Here is a 17,480-nt window from a genome sequence, read left to right as displayed (position 1 = left end):
GGGGGGACTGTGGTGAATGGGTTGCGGTAGCTGCTGGTGCTCAGCGCGTTGCGTACGCTGCGGTGTGTCGTGGGACACGGAGCGGTGTCGGACACGCTCTCTGCGAGGGCTCTCCTCTGTGACACGTTCCATGACGTTCAGATTATTTGGGATTGTCGGTTGACGTCCAGGGGCAGAACCAACAAACATGGCGCGGTCAAGAGGTGGAAGAGGCGGGGTCAATGCAAAATCTTGAGACATGCTTGGAGTGCGAAGGTGCCGTCCATCCGAGGGTCCCCAGCGAGGCGTTGCAAGCTCGCCTACCCCGATCAGTCCGCGTCGGTCAATGTTGGAGGGGTCCATGTATTCGGGAGTGCTTGGCGGGTATGAGAGGTGCGAATCACCTGGTGAAAGGCCGCCAGGAGAGAGTCCTCCGGGCGAGAGACCCCCAGTGCCAGCATTCAAGTAGTACGAGTCTATTCTGCGGAAGGAGTCAGCGTAGCACAAAACACAGCAATTGTTGTTTATTGGACGCACGAGACGTAAGACACACGATCGCCGCCGTTGGTCGCAATGGATGCCCGAGGGTCCCCGACCAGCGATGCACGCTGGTCATCAAACGAACCGAGGCCCAAACCTCCGACTGCTGACAGAGGGACTGTCTGAGGTGGGGACACGCGTGATAATGCTGCAGGGGAGTGGTGGGTCGGAAATGGGACTGGCTCCGTGCGCGGTGGTGATGGGGGTTGATTCTGAGGAGCTTGCTGCATTGACACACGCCTACTAGCGGGAGCGGTAGGCAGAGGGCGTGGCACAGGCTACGAAGTCAGCGGCGCCCCTTTGAAATTCCCGCAGCAGCGCTGGCGACTGGAGAAAAGAGGATTTGGATGGACTCACCATTGTCAGGTCAAGGCGACGGTCAGAGGTGTACGCTAGCTGCTCAGGTTCGGTAGAGTAGACGCGGTCTCGGTATCCCAAGTCGAGGGCAGCAGGCGCTGGTGCACGTCTTCCTCGGGAATTGTAGGCCAAAGAGCTCATCGACTGCGAGCTGGGAAGGCGTTCCTGGGGATGCGATCCTGTCAACTCGTCGCCACTGGCCCAAGGCAGCTGCGATTCTAGTATCTGGTCGTTGTTAACCGACGAAGGTCCCGGTCCCGAGCCGGTGATCCACGAAGATGGGGGGTGGTGTCGTGGATCGTCGAATTCACGGCCACTGGCGCCTCCGGCCCGATCACTTGCGGCGTCCGCAAAGCGGTCCCTACTGTTGTTGACAGATCGCGGCGAGGCTGTTGCAGTGAATTGAGGGCTGGCAAAGTCTGTTGTGGATGCGTCCGTCGAGCCTGGGCCGCCAGCGGAGGGCCAGCGACGCGGGGCATGCAGGGAGTGGCCAGCGCGGGGCGGCGAGCCTCGCGCGGCTGGGTAGGACATGGAGGAGGGCACTGCCTACTGGCGGTCTGTCACTGGGCCGTGTTAGCGATTGGGTACTGGGGGGAAAAGGGTAGGGCTTGGAAAGAGTGGAAAGGTTTGAAGGATAGAAGAGGCGAGATGTGAGTGAGAGAGAGAGAGTGAGAGAGAGACCGAGGAGGTGGAGAGACGGCGGAGGGAGGAGGGGGCTGGGAGGGCTGTGGGCATGGGAGGGAGGGATGGGTGGTGGGAGGGATGGGAGGGATGGGATGGGATGGGGTGGGACGGAGGGGAGTTTGCGTGGTCACGAAGGAAGAGTCGCGCGCGCGGTGCGCCCCATCTTTGGCGCGCGCGCGCGGGGGGGGGGGGGGGAGGGGGGGTGGGAGCAGGAGTTGGGAGCGGCGAGCGTGACATGAGGAGGTCAGTCGCGACTCACTGTAGGGAGAGTTGTGAGATGCGCCTATGCAAGGAGATGCAAGGGGCGTCGGAATCGCTGTGTAGGTAGAGAAGACGCGCCAGTGGAGATGTTGTTGTTGGAGGAGAGGAAGGATGGTAATGACAAGAGTGAGTGAGAGGGCGACGAGGACTGGTCGGAGGGTTGGCCTGGGTGGATGTGTGTGAGTGTGGACCGAGGGAGAGGGGGCCAGGGGGGGAGGGGATGTAAAGTTGGGTGGGATAGGAGACTATCGTTTCAAAATCGTGGTGGGAAATGAGCCAATACAATGGGATTAGGGGAGAGGAGAGGAGAGGAGATTGAGGAGATTGAGGAGACTGAGCACTTCGTGTTTGTTGTTGTGCTCGCTGCTCGCTGCTCGCTGTTGCCCGTCTAAACAAGACGACGAGGAGGGAGTGGGAGAGAAGAGAGCGTTCGAGGTGAAGAGTAAGAGGGCGTAAAGAGAAGAGAGAGAGCGCGCGTCAGCACTCTACTAACATCCAGGGTGCAGTGCAACGCAACCGTGCGACTTGCGCGTAATAGTCCATTAGTAGATGGCCACAATACAATACTGTACGCGCGAATACCGTAGACACATTTGGGACATTTGGATTAGACAGAGCTGCCAGGGGCTTGAGGACAAGGCCACAATGTCCAGGGCCATCGACGTGTTCCTCCTCTCTGATCCCTCTGATCCTCTGGATTCTCCTATGATGATGGTGAACCCTGGGGCCTGAGCGCAGCAGCATCCTTCTTCCCTTATGCCCTTTCCCTTATCACCCAAGCTTGGCCATCCTTGTTCTTAGACCTTGTACTAATGGACTCTACATCCCATTTCTAATTCCGCGTCGCCTCTCATCTCTCACTCTCTCACCTCTCTCATTCGCACTCTACTCTTACCTCGTCTGATCTCTCATCTTCTGAGCCTTCTTCCTCCCTTCTTACACCAACACATTACTACCGTTCTCCAGCTGACAACTTCTCCTCGTCACTACCATGTCGCCCTAGTCTTCCCCTCCACGGTGAGACGCAAGTCAGTCTCACCATCTGGCCCCGTGGGGTGGAGGGCAAAGAAGGAGAAGCTTTCTCTTCATTGCGCTCAGCTTCCCTACAGCGTCAGTGGCTGATGAGCCGATGAGGATGCCAGCTGCCAGCTGCCAGCTGCCAGATCGCCATAATTGGTGGCAAGGATCATGGTGGTGGCAGATGGCACAGCACGCGACGCGCGGCGCGCCAGACGTCAGCTCCGAACCACGGCTTCGGGGTGGTGGTCTAAAAGGAAGGTGGGGTCGTTGAGGATCCGAGATGGCGCGCGCACCCGAGACGCGTCACGCTACGTGCGTGACTTTTCTCAATCTCCACTAATACATGAATCGACTCATTGGTCTCTCAGGCATGTCAGCTTGTTAGGCAACCCAGACTCACCGGCTAGCAATTCAGCAAACTCCCTGTGCGCATAGAGTAAATCCTGGAGAAAGTGGAAATGATAATGCCTCTCGCAGTACATCACGAGAGTCATGAGGGCATGAGGGGATTTATCGCTCAAAAACCGCGTGGATACTAGAGGACTGAGTGGTTTCGTGTACAGCGCGAGCATGGCGGTCAGTGGGGAGTAGACAGAGCCTGTGATTGACTTGCAAGCTCAGGCAACAGCGCGATAGACTTGCGCTGGGAGATCGGAGATCGGACAGAGGTTCAGGCGAGCATAGCGCATTGAGGTTCTGCGTCGTTGCTCTTGCCCCTCATTGATCATTCATCATCGAACGGCTAGCTCTGACCTGCACTTCTCTGGACTAGGATGTCGTGCCAGATGCATGCCAGCGCTCGGGAGAAAATGGTGTACGGTAATGCGCATCCCAGATATCACACATGCTCGATATGGCCATAGATATCAGGTCGCAAACTGATGACATACCGAAGACGACGCACAGACGTCAAGGCTCAGGGTTGTCTAATTTAAATGCCCCCGACGTTTCAGCCATAGTCCCTCACGTGGACAATCAAGTCGCCTAAACCACAAGAAATCAATGATCAATGACGTGTGCCACTCAACGCACGTGGAGATATTACACGTGTGCTTACCTAATAACATCCTTCACATCCACCCACAACAACATTGAATTGCCCAGATGGCACAAACACTCCCAAACACCGCTCATACGGCTCACATATCGACTACTCCACACTCCTCCCACTCCGACTCTCACAGCATCATCCATCCTCACATCCACCTGGAGCCACCTCCTCCAAGCCAGGTGAACGATCTACCTGCCGTGGAGCGTTATCCCCTCCTTCGCGCATTGCCACCCGCCATGCCCTCCTTCGACGTTTCTTCCCCCGCACCCACACCGTCGAGGTCAACCACCCTCGACCAGTCGGACACCGACTTTGAGATCGACTTCTCTTCATCCGATGACGAGGCCGGCGTGTTCTTCGGTACCCCCAAGCCCGTTGAGAGCAAGATCCTCGCCGCGCTCTCAAAATCAATATCCTCCACCCCTTTGACACGAGAGCGGCCGCCAGCGCCACGTCGCTCCTCGGCGCGCCTGCCAAAGCGCGACTCCCGCGAGTTTCTCCGCCGCAAAACCCTTTTGCTAAGTACGCCCGGCGCTGGGCCTGCAAGCGAGAAGATGTGGGAAGGTGGATTCGTTGAGCGCCCGGAGGATGTCGACGACGAGCCTCTCCCAGGACCCAGCACACCCATGGTTGGCCATGAAGACATTGCGGTTGACCTGGACACCGTCCAGCTCGACACATTTCCTTCCTCCCCCGAGGTCACCTACTTGGATGCCTTCTTCAACGAGGAGGAGGAGGACAAGGAGAACTCTGCTGTACCTGAGGAGTGGGACGGCGATCAAGAGTACGACTCGGAAGACGCTTACGTCCCCGCGCCCCCCGAGGGCGTTCCCATGTCCTTAGGATTCTGTGACGGCCAGTATGACCTCGGTATGTTGAATCGCCGGCGCATCCTGACCTCAGACATGTCCCCGGGGCTCGACATGGGCGGCCTCAGCTTGCTCGACATTGATGATCCGGAAGAGATGCCCTTCGAGTTTGGCAATGAGACCGGGGGCGCAGGGCTGCGTGTGTTTCTAGGCGCCAGCACTTCGAGCTCCGGCTCGAGCATTGCATCGGCCAGTGGGGCGTTCTCGCTCCACCCACACACACTTTCCCCATTCCGCCGCCGGCGAAGGCACTCCCAATCTAGCGGAGCAGGAGATCTCGCGCACGAGAACCTTGTCTCAGAGGGCACAAGCGACCGCGAGGACGAGGGCGCCGATGAGGTGCTAGATCGTCCAGATGTCCCCATTCTCGAGGAGACAACGGTTGACAGTGTACCCGCCGTCATTGGTTCCGATCCTGCACCCTCCGATCGGTCTGAGGCTGCTAATCTCGACATGGAGTCTACCGGTGCTCAGGAAACTCCTGAACTGGAGGCATCCATCCTTGATGGATCATTCTCTTCGCATGAGGACTTGGCGGACGGCAGCTGCAGCCACAGCAGTCCTAACCACCCGCGTGCTCATTCGCCTTTTGAGAGCCTGGACATGTTCTCTGCTCTCGCCAAGGCCCCATCGTCGGCAGCTAAAGCGCCTACATTTCTCGACACGACGGCCGACTTGATAGCGTTCACCCCGCTCAAGCCCAATGGACGAACGCACCTTGAGGTTGACTCCGATTCGTCGTACGTATCAGAGGTGGACTCACCTCGCGCTCCGATAATGATACCCGTGTTCACGGTCGCGTCGCCACCTAGACAGCGGTTGGCGCGCGACCCAGAGCCTATGCTCGTCGACGATATCGCTCCGCTTGATGACGACCTCGGCTCCGCTGTTGCCCTGCCTACGCTGGATGGTCCGTTCGGATTGGTACTCTCGCCCTTTTCTCGCGCACCTGCTGCGAACACCACGCCTGGAAAGAGCCCGAGCAGGCTACCTGTTCTGTCGCCGGTACAAAGCGCCAAGGCGCAAAAGACTCTTGCCCGGACAGCCGCGGCTAAAGAGCACCTCGAGAACCTCTTCTCCTCCAAGCTCGGAAAGTCGCGTCTCGGCGAGTCGTCGTCGAAGGTTCAGCCGCCAGTCAAGCGCGCGTTGGTTACATCGCGTTTGCCGTCCAAGGCGACTATCCAGTCACCGCAAGTGTTCACCAAGTCTAAGGAGGAGCCAACCGCAAGGACTCGTATCCCGTCGCCCGAAGCGCCATCGAAGGGCAAGGGCAAGGCCCCAGAGAAACCGCTCAAGTCCATCCTCAAGTCGACGAGCAAGGTCACTCAGCCCAAGCCGTTTGCCTTGAGTGCTCCGAGGCAGAAGGTTTCTGTGAAGCTGTCCGCGCCTGGCCAGTCGGGCTTACCCCGGCCCACTGCAGCAGTGGCTTCAAGCCTCCCGCGCCCCGTGTCGAAACGGCCCGACCCTCAGGTATCAACTTCCACTGACGCATCGTCCACTTCCAAGCTCTTCCGCATAACGCCGAAAATGCCAGTCGCTCGGCCCGTTGAGGCTGGCAGTTCAGTCAAGCGGCCTCCTACCGCCAACGGCATGGCGATGGCCCGTGTGATGGCTCCCGTTGGCCCCAGCATGGCTTCGGCCTCTCGCTCGGCGCTGGGCTTGCCCGCGAGACTTGCGCGCGACCAGTCTGGCGACTCCGCCGCTTTTGCGTCGAGCATGAGTACCGGCAGCTCCTCTGGCGTCCTCTTCCACCCCCCAGCAAAATCACCTGGGAGGATGATGTCGCCGCCCAAGCCAGTCCTGGGCAAGCCCCAGCGAGCCACGGGCATGACCCCTATCTCGAGCCGCATGATGGCTACGCCCCAACGTGGGGTGCCTACTCCTTCCAAGGTCTTCAAGGTAAAGTTCGGCCGAGTAGACAGTTGTCTGACAATCAGCTGGGCACACCATCACGCCCTGCCGCTACACCGCTGAGGCACCGCACTCGCATGATGCCCGTGTCCGAGGAGAGGCGGCTTAGCTGCACTCCCATCCGTGGAGAAGAGCCACCCACTCCACTGAGGGTGACTCACCCGCGGATGGAAGTAGATGAGCCTCCCGCGACGATGGACCCTGTCGTCCAGCCTCCCGAATCCGATATGCCTGCACACGCCCGGGCTCGGATCATGGCATCGCCTCTCCCGACCAAGTCGGATGCGCCTCCATCACCCCCCGTTCAAGGTACTGCAACACTGTCGCCTGAAGGTGGCGAGAGCGCGGAGAACGCTCCGCCTTCCGACAATGAGGGGGCGTCACCGACGGCGGATGCCCCTCAGTCATCCGGGGAGAACTCGCCTGATGCATCTGCAACGAGCCCGCCGCCACCTGACAACTCACTCAAGGATGCGGAGGGATCGCAGGACACGGCCCAGGAGGCTGAGGCCGATCCGCCCGAGACACGTCGCTCCAAGCGAACTCGCTCTGCGCCACCATCACAGTCGCAAGAGAGCCCGTCCAAGAAGGCCAAGACTGCGGCTGCCGAATCAATCGTGCCCGGCCTGACTGAGCGCGCGCTGCGGAGCGCGACGACCCGCAACACGGCTCGCAACCAGGTGTACCTTTGCACGATTGACCGCAAGATCGTGCGCAAGCCGGGAGAGCGGCCTCCGTCGCCCAGCCCTGGGGTGAGAACGATTTCGGAGCGCGACGCAGAAGAGCAGAAGGAGGGCAGGAATGCGCGGGCGAAGCGGCGCGCACGCGCGAGCGTCGGCGAATCCGAAGACGAGGGGGCGGCGGGTGACGACGAGCCGTCCATTGAGCGGGCAGTGCTCGGACGGCGCGGGCCCGGCGACGACGAAGAGTACAAGACGCCGGCGCGGCCCGCCAAGCGCGCCAGAACCAAGAACGGCTTGAGCAACGACGACGGGTCCAAGCGCGTGCGGTGGGACGAGGGGCTTCTCATCATCCGCCGCGGGTTGGGCGATGTGAAACACAGCCGCCGCCCGCCGCCGCGCAGGAGCTGCGTGACGCCGCGCGCGCGGTACGAACTCGACGAGCATGGCAATGCCGTGAACCGGCCCACGGAGAAGCTGAAGCGCACGACTATTACTGTCCACGCGACATTTTACGATGGCGAGGAGCCTGTGGCGTTCAACTACAACAAACCGGCGAGCGGGAAACGGAGGGGAAAGAAGTAAGAGAGGGAAGAAGTACCCACGTCAGGATGAAGTCTTGTGTTGTGGTTGTGCGGGCTGTGGAAGGCTGGGATACGCGAGGTGTGAGACTGAGTGAGCGGTCTGGCGACCAGGTAGGTGCCTTGATGTCGCGCCCGACTGCTGTCGTGCAAGTGCGATGTGTCACCCGACTGTTCGGCGGTGCATGCAGATGTACAGTATGTCATCACAATATGGCCTGTAGAGACGAGTGAACTGAACGTCGGTTGAACGAGTGCCACAAACGACACGTGACCAACACCAATGTTGACACCTTGCCATCCCTCATGCCCATCTACGCCTTCGGCGCAACCCCCGCCGGCCGCATCCGCGCCCCGACACAAATCTACCCGCTGTCAGGCGACGACGACGCGCGCGTCGCCTTCCACAGCTGGACGCATACGCTGCTGCACACGCGCGAAGGCCTCCTCCAACTCCCCGACACGCTCCTGCCCTCCGCGCTTGTCGTGGGCGGCGACAAGCCGCAGATGGTGCACATAGACTCTCCCGAAGGCAGATGGGACGGCGTCGCCGTGACGGACGCGGGCCCCGCCCTCGGTATCTCTGGGGGCGGGGTATACGTCCTCCCGCCAGCCTCCCCCGCTCACTCGCGTACGAAACCGGCCTCGCCCACGAATCTCGCGTCGCTCGAGAAGCTCGAGCACCCGCTGCTGCGCGGCCGCATGGCGGCCGTCGCGACCGAGAGCCGCGCCGCGATCCTCGCGGGCGGCGAGGTGCTTGAAGTCGTCTGGGAGTGGCGGGGCGGGCGCGTGCGCCTCGAGGTCGTCGAGGAAATTGGTGGGCTGGACGTCCAGAGGATCGTGGCCGGGCGGGGGGATAGGATTGGCGCGGTGACGCGCGCGGGGGAGGCATATGTCCTCGAGCCTGGTGGCGATGTGCGGCGGATCTCGTTGCGGGAGAGAGAGGAGGGAGGGGAAGAGGACGGTGCGGTGAGCGATGAAGGAGAGGAGGCAGAAGAGGACGCAGGAGGAGACGCCGCCGACAACGACGACGACGACGACGACAACGGCATCACTGACCTCGCCCTCGGGCCCGACTATGAGCTCGTCCTCGCATCTGGAGAGGTGTGGGCGCGGGGAAACAGTCAGTACCACCACAGCTCCGCTGACGACAGACGACTTTGGCCAGCTCGGGCAAGGCCATACGCGCACAGTGGAGGGATGGGTGCGCGTCCCGGTGCCGCCGGCACGGAGGGTATTCGCGGGGCGCCTCTCGGCTGTGGTCGAGTGCGGAGCAGGAGCGTAGGCGATATGATTGTGATTTTATGATGTGGGGAGCACCGAGGTAGAGGCTTGTACATAGATCATGTTCATGTCGACCGAGGAGATAGCCGATCAAGCATCAAGCAGGACGACATTCCGGACACCGCAGTGGAAAGAGCGATGAGCCGGACATCCGGAATAGGTGGGCCGAGCATGGGCTTGCCTAGGCCGAGTATCCGCCAGCCGCCAGACGCGTCTAGCACAGCAGCATTAGTAGTTTCTGCATGTGTCAGATGTCCTTGCCTTGCATTCAGAGATCCACAGAGTCGAGGTACCGCCGCGCACGCCGCGGCGAGAGACAGCTCTGGCTGGTGCTCGGCCATGTCCGCCCGGCCGCCGGCATAGCATGTTGGTTGCCGGGCTACCCGGAAGAAGGCCGGCATTCGGTAAACCCCACACTCTACATGGCCCCCCTCCCCGCGCCCATATGTAACCTCGTCGCCCACCGTCTTGCTTTCTCATCTCCCTCCAAATCACACAGCAGCAACAATGGGCAAGGCTTACGGTGAGTGTCTTGTTCGAGCGGACACGGCGTCGGCAAGTGGGGAGGGAGCTGTGGGCGGCCTTGGACGGCGTGGTGCCATCTGCACGATGGCCGCGGTAGCGATGTCGGGCTCTTACTCAGCCGGCTGGCAGCGATTCCCAGCCCCGCCGTCCCCGCCGCCACCCCCACGCTCCCTCTTCAACGCTCGCCGCGTTGCATCACGCCCGCCCAACCACCACTGACGCGCAGTTATCGGTGTCGGTTCGACCAAGTTCGACAAGCCCCGCGGGCTGCGCGAGTACGACGACCTCGGTGTCGAGGCTGCCGTCAAGGCCCTGATTGACGCCGGCATCACCTACGACCAGGTCGAGTCGGCCGCGGCCGGCTACGTCTACGGCGACAGCACCTGTGGCCAGCGCGTGCTCTACCAGCTCGGCATGACGGGTATCCCCATTGTCAACGTCAACAACAACTGCTCCACCGGCTCGTCGGCCTTCATCCTCGCCGTGCAGTCCGTTGTGGGCGGGCAGGCCGAGTGCGCGCTGGCTGTCGGCTTCGAGCGCATGGCCCCCGGCTCCCTCGGCTCGGCGTACAAGGACCGCCTCTCGCCCACCGAGGGCACTAACCGCCAGCTGGTCGAGATTGAGAACTCGAAGAACTACGCTACCAAGGAGAGCGGGCCTGGTGCGGGCCGCATCTTCGGCGCCGGCGGCCTCGAGTACTGCGAGAAGTACGGCGCCACCCAGGAGCACATGTACAAGATCTCGGCCAAGAACCACGCGCACTCGGCCAAGAACCCGTACTCGCAGTTCCGGTTCACGCCCACGTGGGAGGAGGTGGCCAAGAGCCGCAAGATCACGCGCGAGCTCACGCTCCCCATGTGCTCGCCCACGTCTGACGGTGGCGCCGCCGCCGTCGTCGCGTCCGAGGCCTTTGTCAAGAAGCACGGGCTCGAGGACCGCGCCGTCGAGGTCGCCGGCTGGGCGTTGACGACCGACGCGCCGATGCTGTACGACGCCAAGAGCCGCATCGAGCTCACGGGCGCCGACATGGCGCGCCGCGCCGCCAAGAAGGCGTACGCCATGGCCGGCGTCACCCCCGCCGACATCCAGGTCGTCGAGCTCCACGACTGCTTCGCGCCCAACGAGCTGCTGACGTACGACTCGCTCGGCCTGTGCAAGCCCGGAGAGGCGCACAAGATCGTCGACGCCGGAGACAACACGTACGGCGGCAAGTGGGTCGTCAACCCCTCCGGCGGCCTCGAGTCCAAGGGCCACCCCCTCGGCGCCACCGGCCTCGGCATGATCTTCTACCTCACCCTCCAGGTCCGCGGCGAGGCCGGCAACCTCCAGGTCCCCAATGTCCGCAACGCCCTGCAGCACAACCTCGGCCTCGGCGGCGCCTGCGTCGTCACCGTCCTCCGCAAGCCCAGCTTCTACAAGAAGGGCTCCACCTCGGCTGACCGCTACGGCTACAACGTCGCCAACGAGGTCCGCGGCATCACCAAGGCCGACCTCAACAAGGTCCGCGCCAAGCTCCACTCTGACTACATCCCCGTCAAGGTCCAGGACGCCGCCCGTCTGTAAAAGAATGCGAGTGCGAGTCTGAGTGCAGTGATAGGTGTGAGCGCGGGCTAGCCGCGTTAGCACAGTAGTGGTCTCTTGTCTAGGTTATAGGGGAGATTGTCAGACGTATGAATCATATGGGACAAAGGGTGGTGGAGATTCTGGATACCGATGGTCTGCTTGCGTGGCGACCCGGAGACATGATGAGACTTGTCAAAGTCGACACGAACGCGTAGCTGCAGTGCGAGAGGGCAGAATGGTATATCATTGAGCGCACGTTGTCAGATGATGTCTGTTCTTGACCACCCCTGTGGCGTTAATGTACACAAGCTTCCTCGCGCTCTCACTGACCTACTCACACACCCTCCTCTACGGGGCGACCACCAAATACCAATACACCGCCAAAGTTTATGCATTATATATTATCTCGGCGGCGCCCTCTAGAATACAATATCCAGCCACTGTCCAATGATACAATTGTCTTACAGAGCAGCAGCGAGCACGGCCCCAAGAACCACCACAGCGCCGACGCTTACCGTCGCCGCCCCACTCGTAGCGTGCTCAGCCGAGTCACCAGGCCAGCCAGGTACGTCGGGTACGCTCGCCGTGGCTGTGGTGCTGGGACGCGCACTGAGGAGGCTGACAACGGGCGGCGTAGATGCCGAGTACAAGCTAGCGGGCGCGAGGCCCATTGTCTGCGGCGCGCCGGTCTGCGGAGCGGGCGTGTTGAATATGTACGACGGCACGGGGTAGTTGGGCCCCGTGATGAGGTAGTTCGGGAGCGTCGTGCCAACCGTCTGCGTCATGGATGCTGGGGTGACAGGTACAGGCGCGCTGCTCGATGATGCTGGTGCAGCGTCCTGGAGGGGAAGGAATCCAATCTGCGGCGCTTGCCCGCCGTTGAAGCCGTAGTTGAACATGGTGTACGTGCTGCGCAGGAAGGGTGTGCCCAGCGTCCAATCGACACCGTCACCAGTCTGCGGCACGGCCACCGGCCACGCGAGGCAAAAGGAGGAGCCGGCCACAGCGGCGTACATCCAGTCACTGGGTTGTAGGGTGACAAATCGCCCTCCAAATGAGAAGCCGAGCGTTGCTTTGGTATCGCAGGGCACAGCCCATTGGCCAGTCGCTACCTGCCGCGCCATCTTGATGTTGCGGAAGATCTGAGCGACATCCTGCTCAGGTCCGTACAGGCCGTTAGATCCTGCATCGATAACCGCGATGGACGGAATGCCTTGGCTGCGATATGTCGAGTTTACAGGCATCGCAGTGCCGTTGACCGCAACGTGAGTCATCTGAAGCGCCCAGTACAGGTAACTCTCGCTCTCAAGCTCAGCCAGAGACTGCGGGACTCCCCCAACACCCGATGGCGAGGGCATTGCGGACGGCGACAACGACGGACCTGCCCCGGTCGTATTCAGAGGTGCAAACGGCACGACCGGGTGCCATTCGATGTCGTTGACAGTCCGCCCCGTTGTCGAATTGGACGAAACGTAAAGCTCTGAGACGCCGCCGATGGTCAGCGAGCCGACTCGGAGAGAGTAACGGCTGCGTGCCCCATTGGAGACTGCGTCGGGAGCAGGGAACGAGTAGTTGGCGGGAGGCGAGAGCGCGAGACCAAACGCGGGGAAGGGCACAAGAGCCTGAGTGACGAGCGACTCCAGAACCGGGGAAAGATACGCCGACTGGCCGGCGCTAGAATTGGCACTGGGGCTGGCGCTCTGACCAACTGCGCTGCTCTGTTGGCGGCGCTCGGGGGCGGGTGATGGACTCTGCCCGCCCAGCACAGAGTCGGGGGTTGAGGAAGGTGTACCTATTGATGTGGACCCGGTGAGGTCCTCCATCTGACTCGCTGCAGCATGGACCGATGACGGCGCGGGCGCCGCGCCACGCGAAGCAGCATTTGACTGCAGCAAGATCCGTGAAAGCGTCGAGAGGCGGGGGAAGCCGAGGCCAATGATGCCGGATATCTGCTGCTCGGACATTGTAAGGTTGGTTGAGTTCATGAGCCCGAACACCTGCCCGTCGATGGACACGGTAGAGATGCCGACACGCTCACGCGCAACAAAACCGCTGGCGACCGTGCCATCGCCAAATGCGCTATGCCACAACGTGTCGTTGTTTCCCACAGCCACGAAGGAGGATGAGTGGTACTTGAGGTCGTAGTAGGGCGTGGACTCGGTGTCTTCGGGGCAGTTGTGTCCGCACCCTGACGATGCAAGGAGGAGATCCGAGCTACCTGTGTCGAGCTGCAGCGGGTAGGCGATCCCTGGCGTGCCAAGGCCGATCGGGACGACGTATGTGCTGCGGTGAGCGGTGTTCTGGGGCTGCCTTGCGCTGCGGGAACCTTGGCATGATCACTCACTTAGCGGCCGAGCCAAGGGCGATGATAGATCCGTTGGCAGCGCGGCGCTCGAGCTTTGGGCGCTCCTGCTCGTGGACGCCAACAGAGAGTCCTCCGACGCTGAGGTGAGGGGCGGGGGCACGCTTGCTATGCCTCGACCCTGCGCAAGCGCGGTAGCCTCGAGCGCGCTGGGGAGCGTGGGCAGGAAGGTCGCGCAGGTCAAGTTGGTGAAGGTCGCGCTCTTCGAGACCGAAAGCCAGCGGCAGGAGCACGAGCACGAGGGCCGACACGTACATCGTCGTGATGATCGCAGTGGTGCTAGATGGGATTCTCAAGCTGTGGCTCGTATCTGTGAGGGGTTCGAAAAGAGGGAGGAGGGAATGGATATTATGAAAATGGCGGCATCGAGAGAGTTGAGGAGGTGCGAGATGCGCGCAGCGGCGGCGGCAGTGTTGAGATGGTAGAGAGCTGTGCGACACGCGGGGGTGGCTGCGGGGAATGTATTCTTGGCCTTTCGAATCCGTAGATCTGCGGCAACTCAAGAAGACGAGGAGACGTGAGTGGTGCGGGATGTGCGTGTGATGGTAGAGAGCGTAGTAATAGAGCCGTTCGATGCAGAAGAGACGATGCGAAGACGAGGAGATGAGTGAAAGAGGAGTGTGAGAAGATGAGGAGAACGGTGAAGATGCAAGCTGCGACAGGCATTGCACGGGCGGGTGCCTGTTGTTTGTTAAGCGCAAAGTTCCGCCGCAGTTTGCGGCCTGCGTCCTCCCTCCCCTGCGGTACACTTGCCACTCAAACCGTGCTTTGCCACATCTCCAACCTCTGTGTCCGCCGTTCCATGCGGCCCAGTGATGTTAGCTTGGGCGCGCCCACCAGTTCTCACTCGAGATGGCTGGTCCCAGTTCATATGTGAAGCGGCAGTAGCCGTGGAGGCGGAGAGGGCAAGCACAGTGGCAACAGGGTCGCCACGCCTGCCTTTGCACGCGACATCAAACGAACGAGAGCCACCTCGCTAATCTATTGCATGGACACTCCTACTCGCCACACTCTTCACATTAGCTGCTCTGATGACCTAGAACGCGTCGTCGTCGTTGTCCTGCCCGAACCAGCCAGAGTAAACGAGAATTGTGCCGTAGACAAGCAGGCCACCTGCGATCGACATCCAGCACGCTCCGGGCTGGATGACATCCGAGTGCTCCAGGATAATGGGGAGGCCAAAGCCGGTCGCCTGGAGTCAGCAGTTGCAACGAAGTGCCGTGGACGCCATCGGACTACGTGGCCGCAATTGCACACCAATGCTGCCAGGACGTTGCCGCCGCCTCCGACGTGCAGCTGGACAATGCGGAGTTACTGGGTGGAACCCAGGTGTTAGAGCAAATAACCTAGACGTCCAGGAGCCCTACGCAGCGCTAGGTGTCCGATGTGCACCTAGCCGTGTCTGATGGCCACCTCGTCTGACGACTGTTCAGGACAGTGGTGTCGTCGGCCGGAGAAGGCTTGGCACACGCCGCCAATCTCGCCGCAACGAGACTGCTCCGACCGCCGATAGCGGCAGCCCGTTGTCCTCCATCGCCTCCGCGTATACACTGTCCGCCGTCCTCTATCCGCTACACCTGCCCTGACACTAACCACAAGCACACCGGTGAGGAAACGCCCAAAGTCGACGTATGCCGAGTTGTACTCCGGCGAGATATCGTCGGCGCGCGCGCACCGGTAGCAGATCGAGTTAGGCAGAGGGGCAAGGACGAATGTGAAGGCTGGTGTGAGTTGCTGCACTACACAATCTTGCTGCGACACTCACCGACAAGCAGGGGCAGCCAGTTGTTCCACAGCGCGCAGCTGAGGATCACGAGGAGGAAGCCCGCGGCAAGCACGAACGACAGGAAAATGACGGCTGGCGGAGGGAGCAAAGTGGTGATGTGGTGAGGAAAGCGGACGTTGAGAGTGTGAGGTGAAGGTGAAAGGCGTCAGCGATACACTTCTCGGCGTTGACTGAGCCAGCGGCACACCAACAATGATACGCGCTGTGACAGCTGGCAATCTGCACGCCTCATATCAATAGTACGCAAAGTCGACTTACTCTTCAATCCCGCAGCCATGATGGATGGAGTTGAACAGGAGGCGGCGAGGCAACAAGGCGGAAGTCGATGATGGTGAGCTGAAGAGGTTGAGAGGGTGTCGAGCTCACAAGGTGATGAGGTCAGGCCGGTGGCAGCTGAGCGGATGAGCCTGATACCTGCGTGGTCTCCACGTGGGCAATGCTGAGGATGACATGTGCGGCAGTTTGCGGAGATGTGGGGCTTTTTTCCGCAATTAACCGGTGCGATTTCGACTCATACTTGCCGATCTAGCCGCACTTTGTTCTGACTCGACCGCCCAGCTCAACCAGCACAACCAGCCAATACTCGAACACAAATTGCATCTGGTTTCACCAACAATCTCTGCTCTTGCAATCTACCCTCCCGCCTCCATCTCACTAAAGAATGCCTGCTAGCGGCTACCAGACCCCTTCGCTCCGCGACGTAAGCGGCACTTTTTTGAGCCTGCTGACTTTCAGGCCGTGGAGGCGCTCGACGACCGCCGCGTCAAGCGTATCCGCCCCCTCATCCCGCCCCAGATCCTGCTCGAGGAGTGCGCTGTCGCATGTGCATCGCTGACGCCAGGCTCCCACTCACGCTCCGTGGCGCCCAGACTGTGATGGACGGTCGCCAGCAGGTCGAGGCAGTGGTCAAGGGCGAGGATGACCGTCTCCTCGTAGTTGTTGGGTAAGCCTCACGAGCCTCATTTCGCCTCCGCCATGGCGTCGCTGGCCGGGAAGGGGCTGACAGCAGCCCATGCTCTGTGCACGACCCCGAGCAGGCGCTCGTCTACGCCAAGAAGCTCAAGGCGTACGCCGAGGAGGCGCAGGAGGACCTCATGATCGTCATGCGTGTCTACTTCGAGAAGCCCCGTACCACCGTCGGGTGGAAGGGTCTCATCAACGACCCAGACATGAACGGCACCTTCCAGATCAACCGCGGCCTCAGGATGGCCCGCAAGCTCATCCTCGACCTTACCGAGATGGGCCTCCCGACTGCGGGCGAGTTCCTTGGTGAGTCACGGTGCTTCGACGGGGTCCAGACACCCGGGCCCGAGTTCATGCACGCTCACATCAGACGTCATCTCGCCCCAGTACCTCGCCGACGTGACCTCGTGGGGCGCCATCGGCGCGCGTACCACCGAGTCGCAGGTGCACCGCGAGCTTACCTCGGCGCTGTCCATGCCGGTCGGCTTCAAGAACGGCACCGACGGAAGCATTGACATCGCCGTCGACGCTATTAAGTCGGCTATGTCGTCGCACACCTTCCTCTCCGTTACGAAGCAGGGTCTGATTGCCATCGTCGAGACAGAGGGCAACGACACGACGCACGTCATCCTCCGCGGCTCGACCAAGGGCCCCAATTACGCCGCCGAGTTCGTCGAGGAGGCCGGGAACAAGCTCAAGAAGGCCGGCCTCAACCCCCGCCTCATGGTCGACTGCTCGCACGGAAACTCGAACAAGCAGCACCAGAGGCAGATCGACGTCGGCCGCGACATTGCCCAGCAGCTCGCGAGCGGCGGCTCCACCGCCTCGATGATCCTGGGCGTCATGATCGAGTCCAACATCAACGAGGGCAACCAGAAGATGCCCCCTGAGGGTCCCCAGGCCCTCAAGTACGGCGTCTCTATTACCGACGCCTGCATCTCCTTGGAGCAGACTCTTCCTCTCCTCGACGAGCTCCGTGCTGGTGTCCGCGCCCGCCGTGCTGCCGTCAAGGCCAAGCATGCGCAGCAGTAAGAGGTCCGGCATCAGGTGGTTCTCGTCGGTGT

General features: G+C 61.2%; 4 protein-coding genes across 4 annotated transcripts; 3 read left to right on the top strand and 1 right to left on the bottom strand.

Moving 5' to 3' along the window:
• Nucleotides 1-3,945: 3,945 nt before the first annotated feature.
• COLE_04727 (uncharacterized protein) lies at nt 3,946-6,735 on the top strand (the record flags this gene model as incomplete). The annotated part of the gene is made up of 2 exons (XM_018427449.2): nt 3,946-4,762; nt 4,796-6,735. The coding sequence occupies 2 exons, from the start codon at nt 3,946-3,948 to the stop codon at nt 6,733-6,735; spliced, it is 2,757 nt and encodes a 918-aa protein (XP_018279024.1).
• Nucleotides 6,736-8,239: 1,504 nt separating this feature from the next.
• Nucleotides 8,240-9,218, top strand: COLE_04726 (uncharacterized protein; the record flags this gene model as incomplete). The annotated part of the gene is made up of 2 exons (XM_018426652.2): nt 8,240-9,056; nt 9,088-9,218. The coding sequence occupies 2 exons, from the start codon at nt 8,240-8,242 to the stop codon at nt 9,216-9,218; spliced, it is 948 nt and encodes a 315-aa protein (XP_018279023.1).
• A 2,548-nt stretch (nt 9,219-11,766) lies between these two features.
• On the bottom strand, nt 11,767-13,924 carry COLE_04725 (uncharacterized protein; the record flags this gene model as incomplete). The annotated part of the gene is made up of 2 exons (XM_018426001.2): nt 11,767-13,588; nt 13,650-13,924. The coding sequence occupies 2 exons, from the start codon at nt 13,922-13,924 to the stop codon at nt 11,767-11,769; spliced, it is 2,097 nt and encodes a 698-aa protein (XP_018279021.1).
• Nucleotides 13,925-16,114: 2,190 nt separating this feature from the next.
• On the top strand, nt 16,115-17,448 carry COLE_04724 (uncharacterized protein; the record flags this gene model as incomplete). Its single annotated transcript, XM_018420827.2, has 5 exons — nt 16,115-16,153; nt 16,189-16,262; nt 16,295-16,396; nt 16,463-16,722; nt 16,787-17,448. The coding sequence occupies 5 exons, from the start codon at nt 16,115-16,117 to the stop codon at nt 17,446-17,448; spliced, it is 1,137 nt and encodes a 378-aa protein (XP_018279019.1).
• Between the last annotated feature and the right edge of the window lie 32 nt (nt 17,449-17,480).

This window comes from Cutaneotrichosporon oleaginosum (assembly GCF_008065305.1).
Source record: "Cutaneotrichosporon oleaginosum strain ATCC 20508 chromosome Unknown ATCC20508_contig04, whole genome shotgun sequence".
Taxonomy (NCBI): domain Eukaryota; kingdom Fungi; phylum Basidiomycota; class Tremellomycetes; order Trichosporonales; family Trichosporonaceae; genus Cutaneotrichosporon; species Cutaneotrichosporon oleaginosum.
This window is presented reverse-complemented; position numbering and strand designations above follow the sequence as displayed.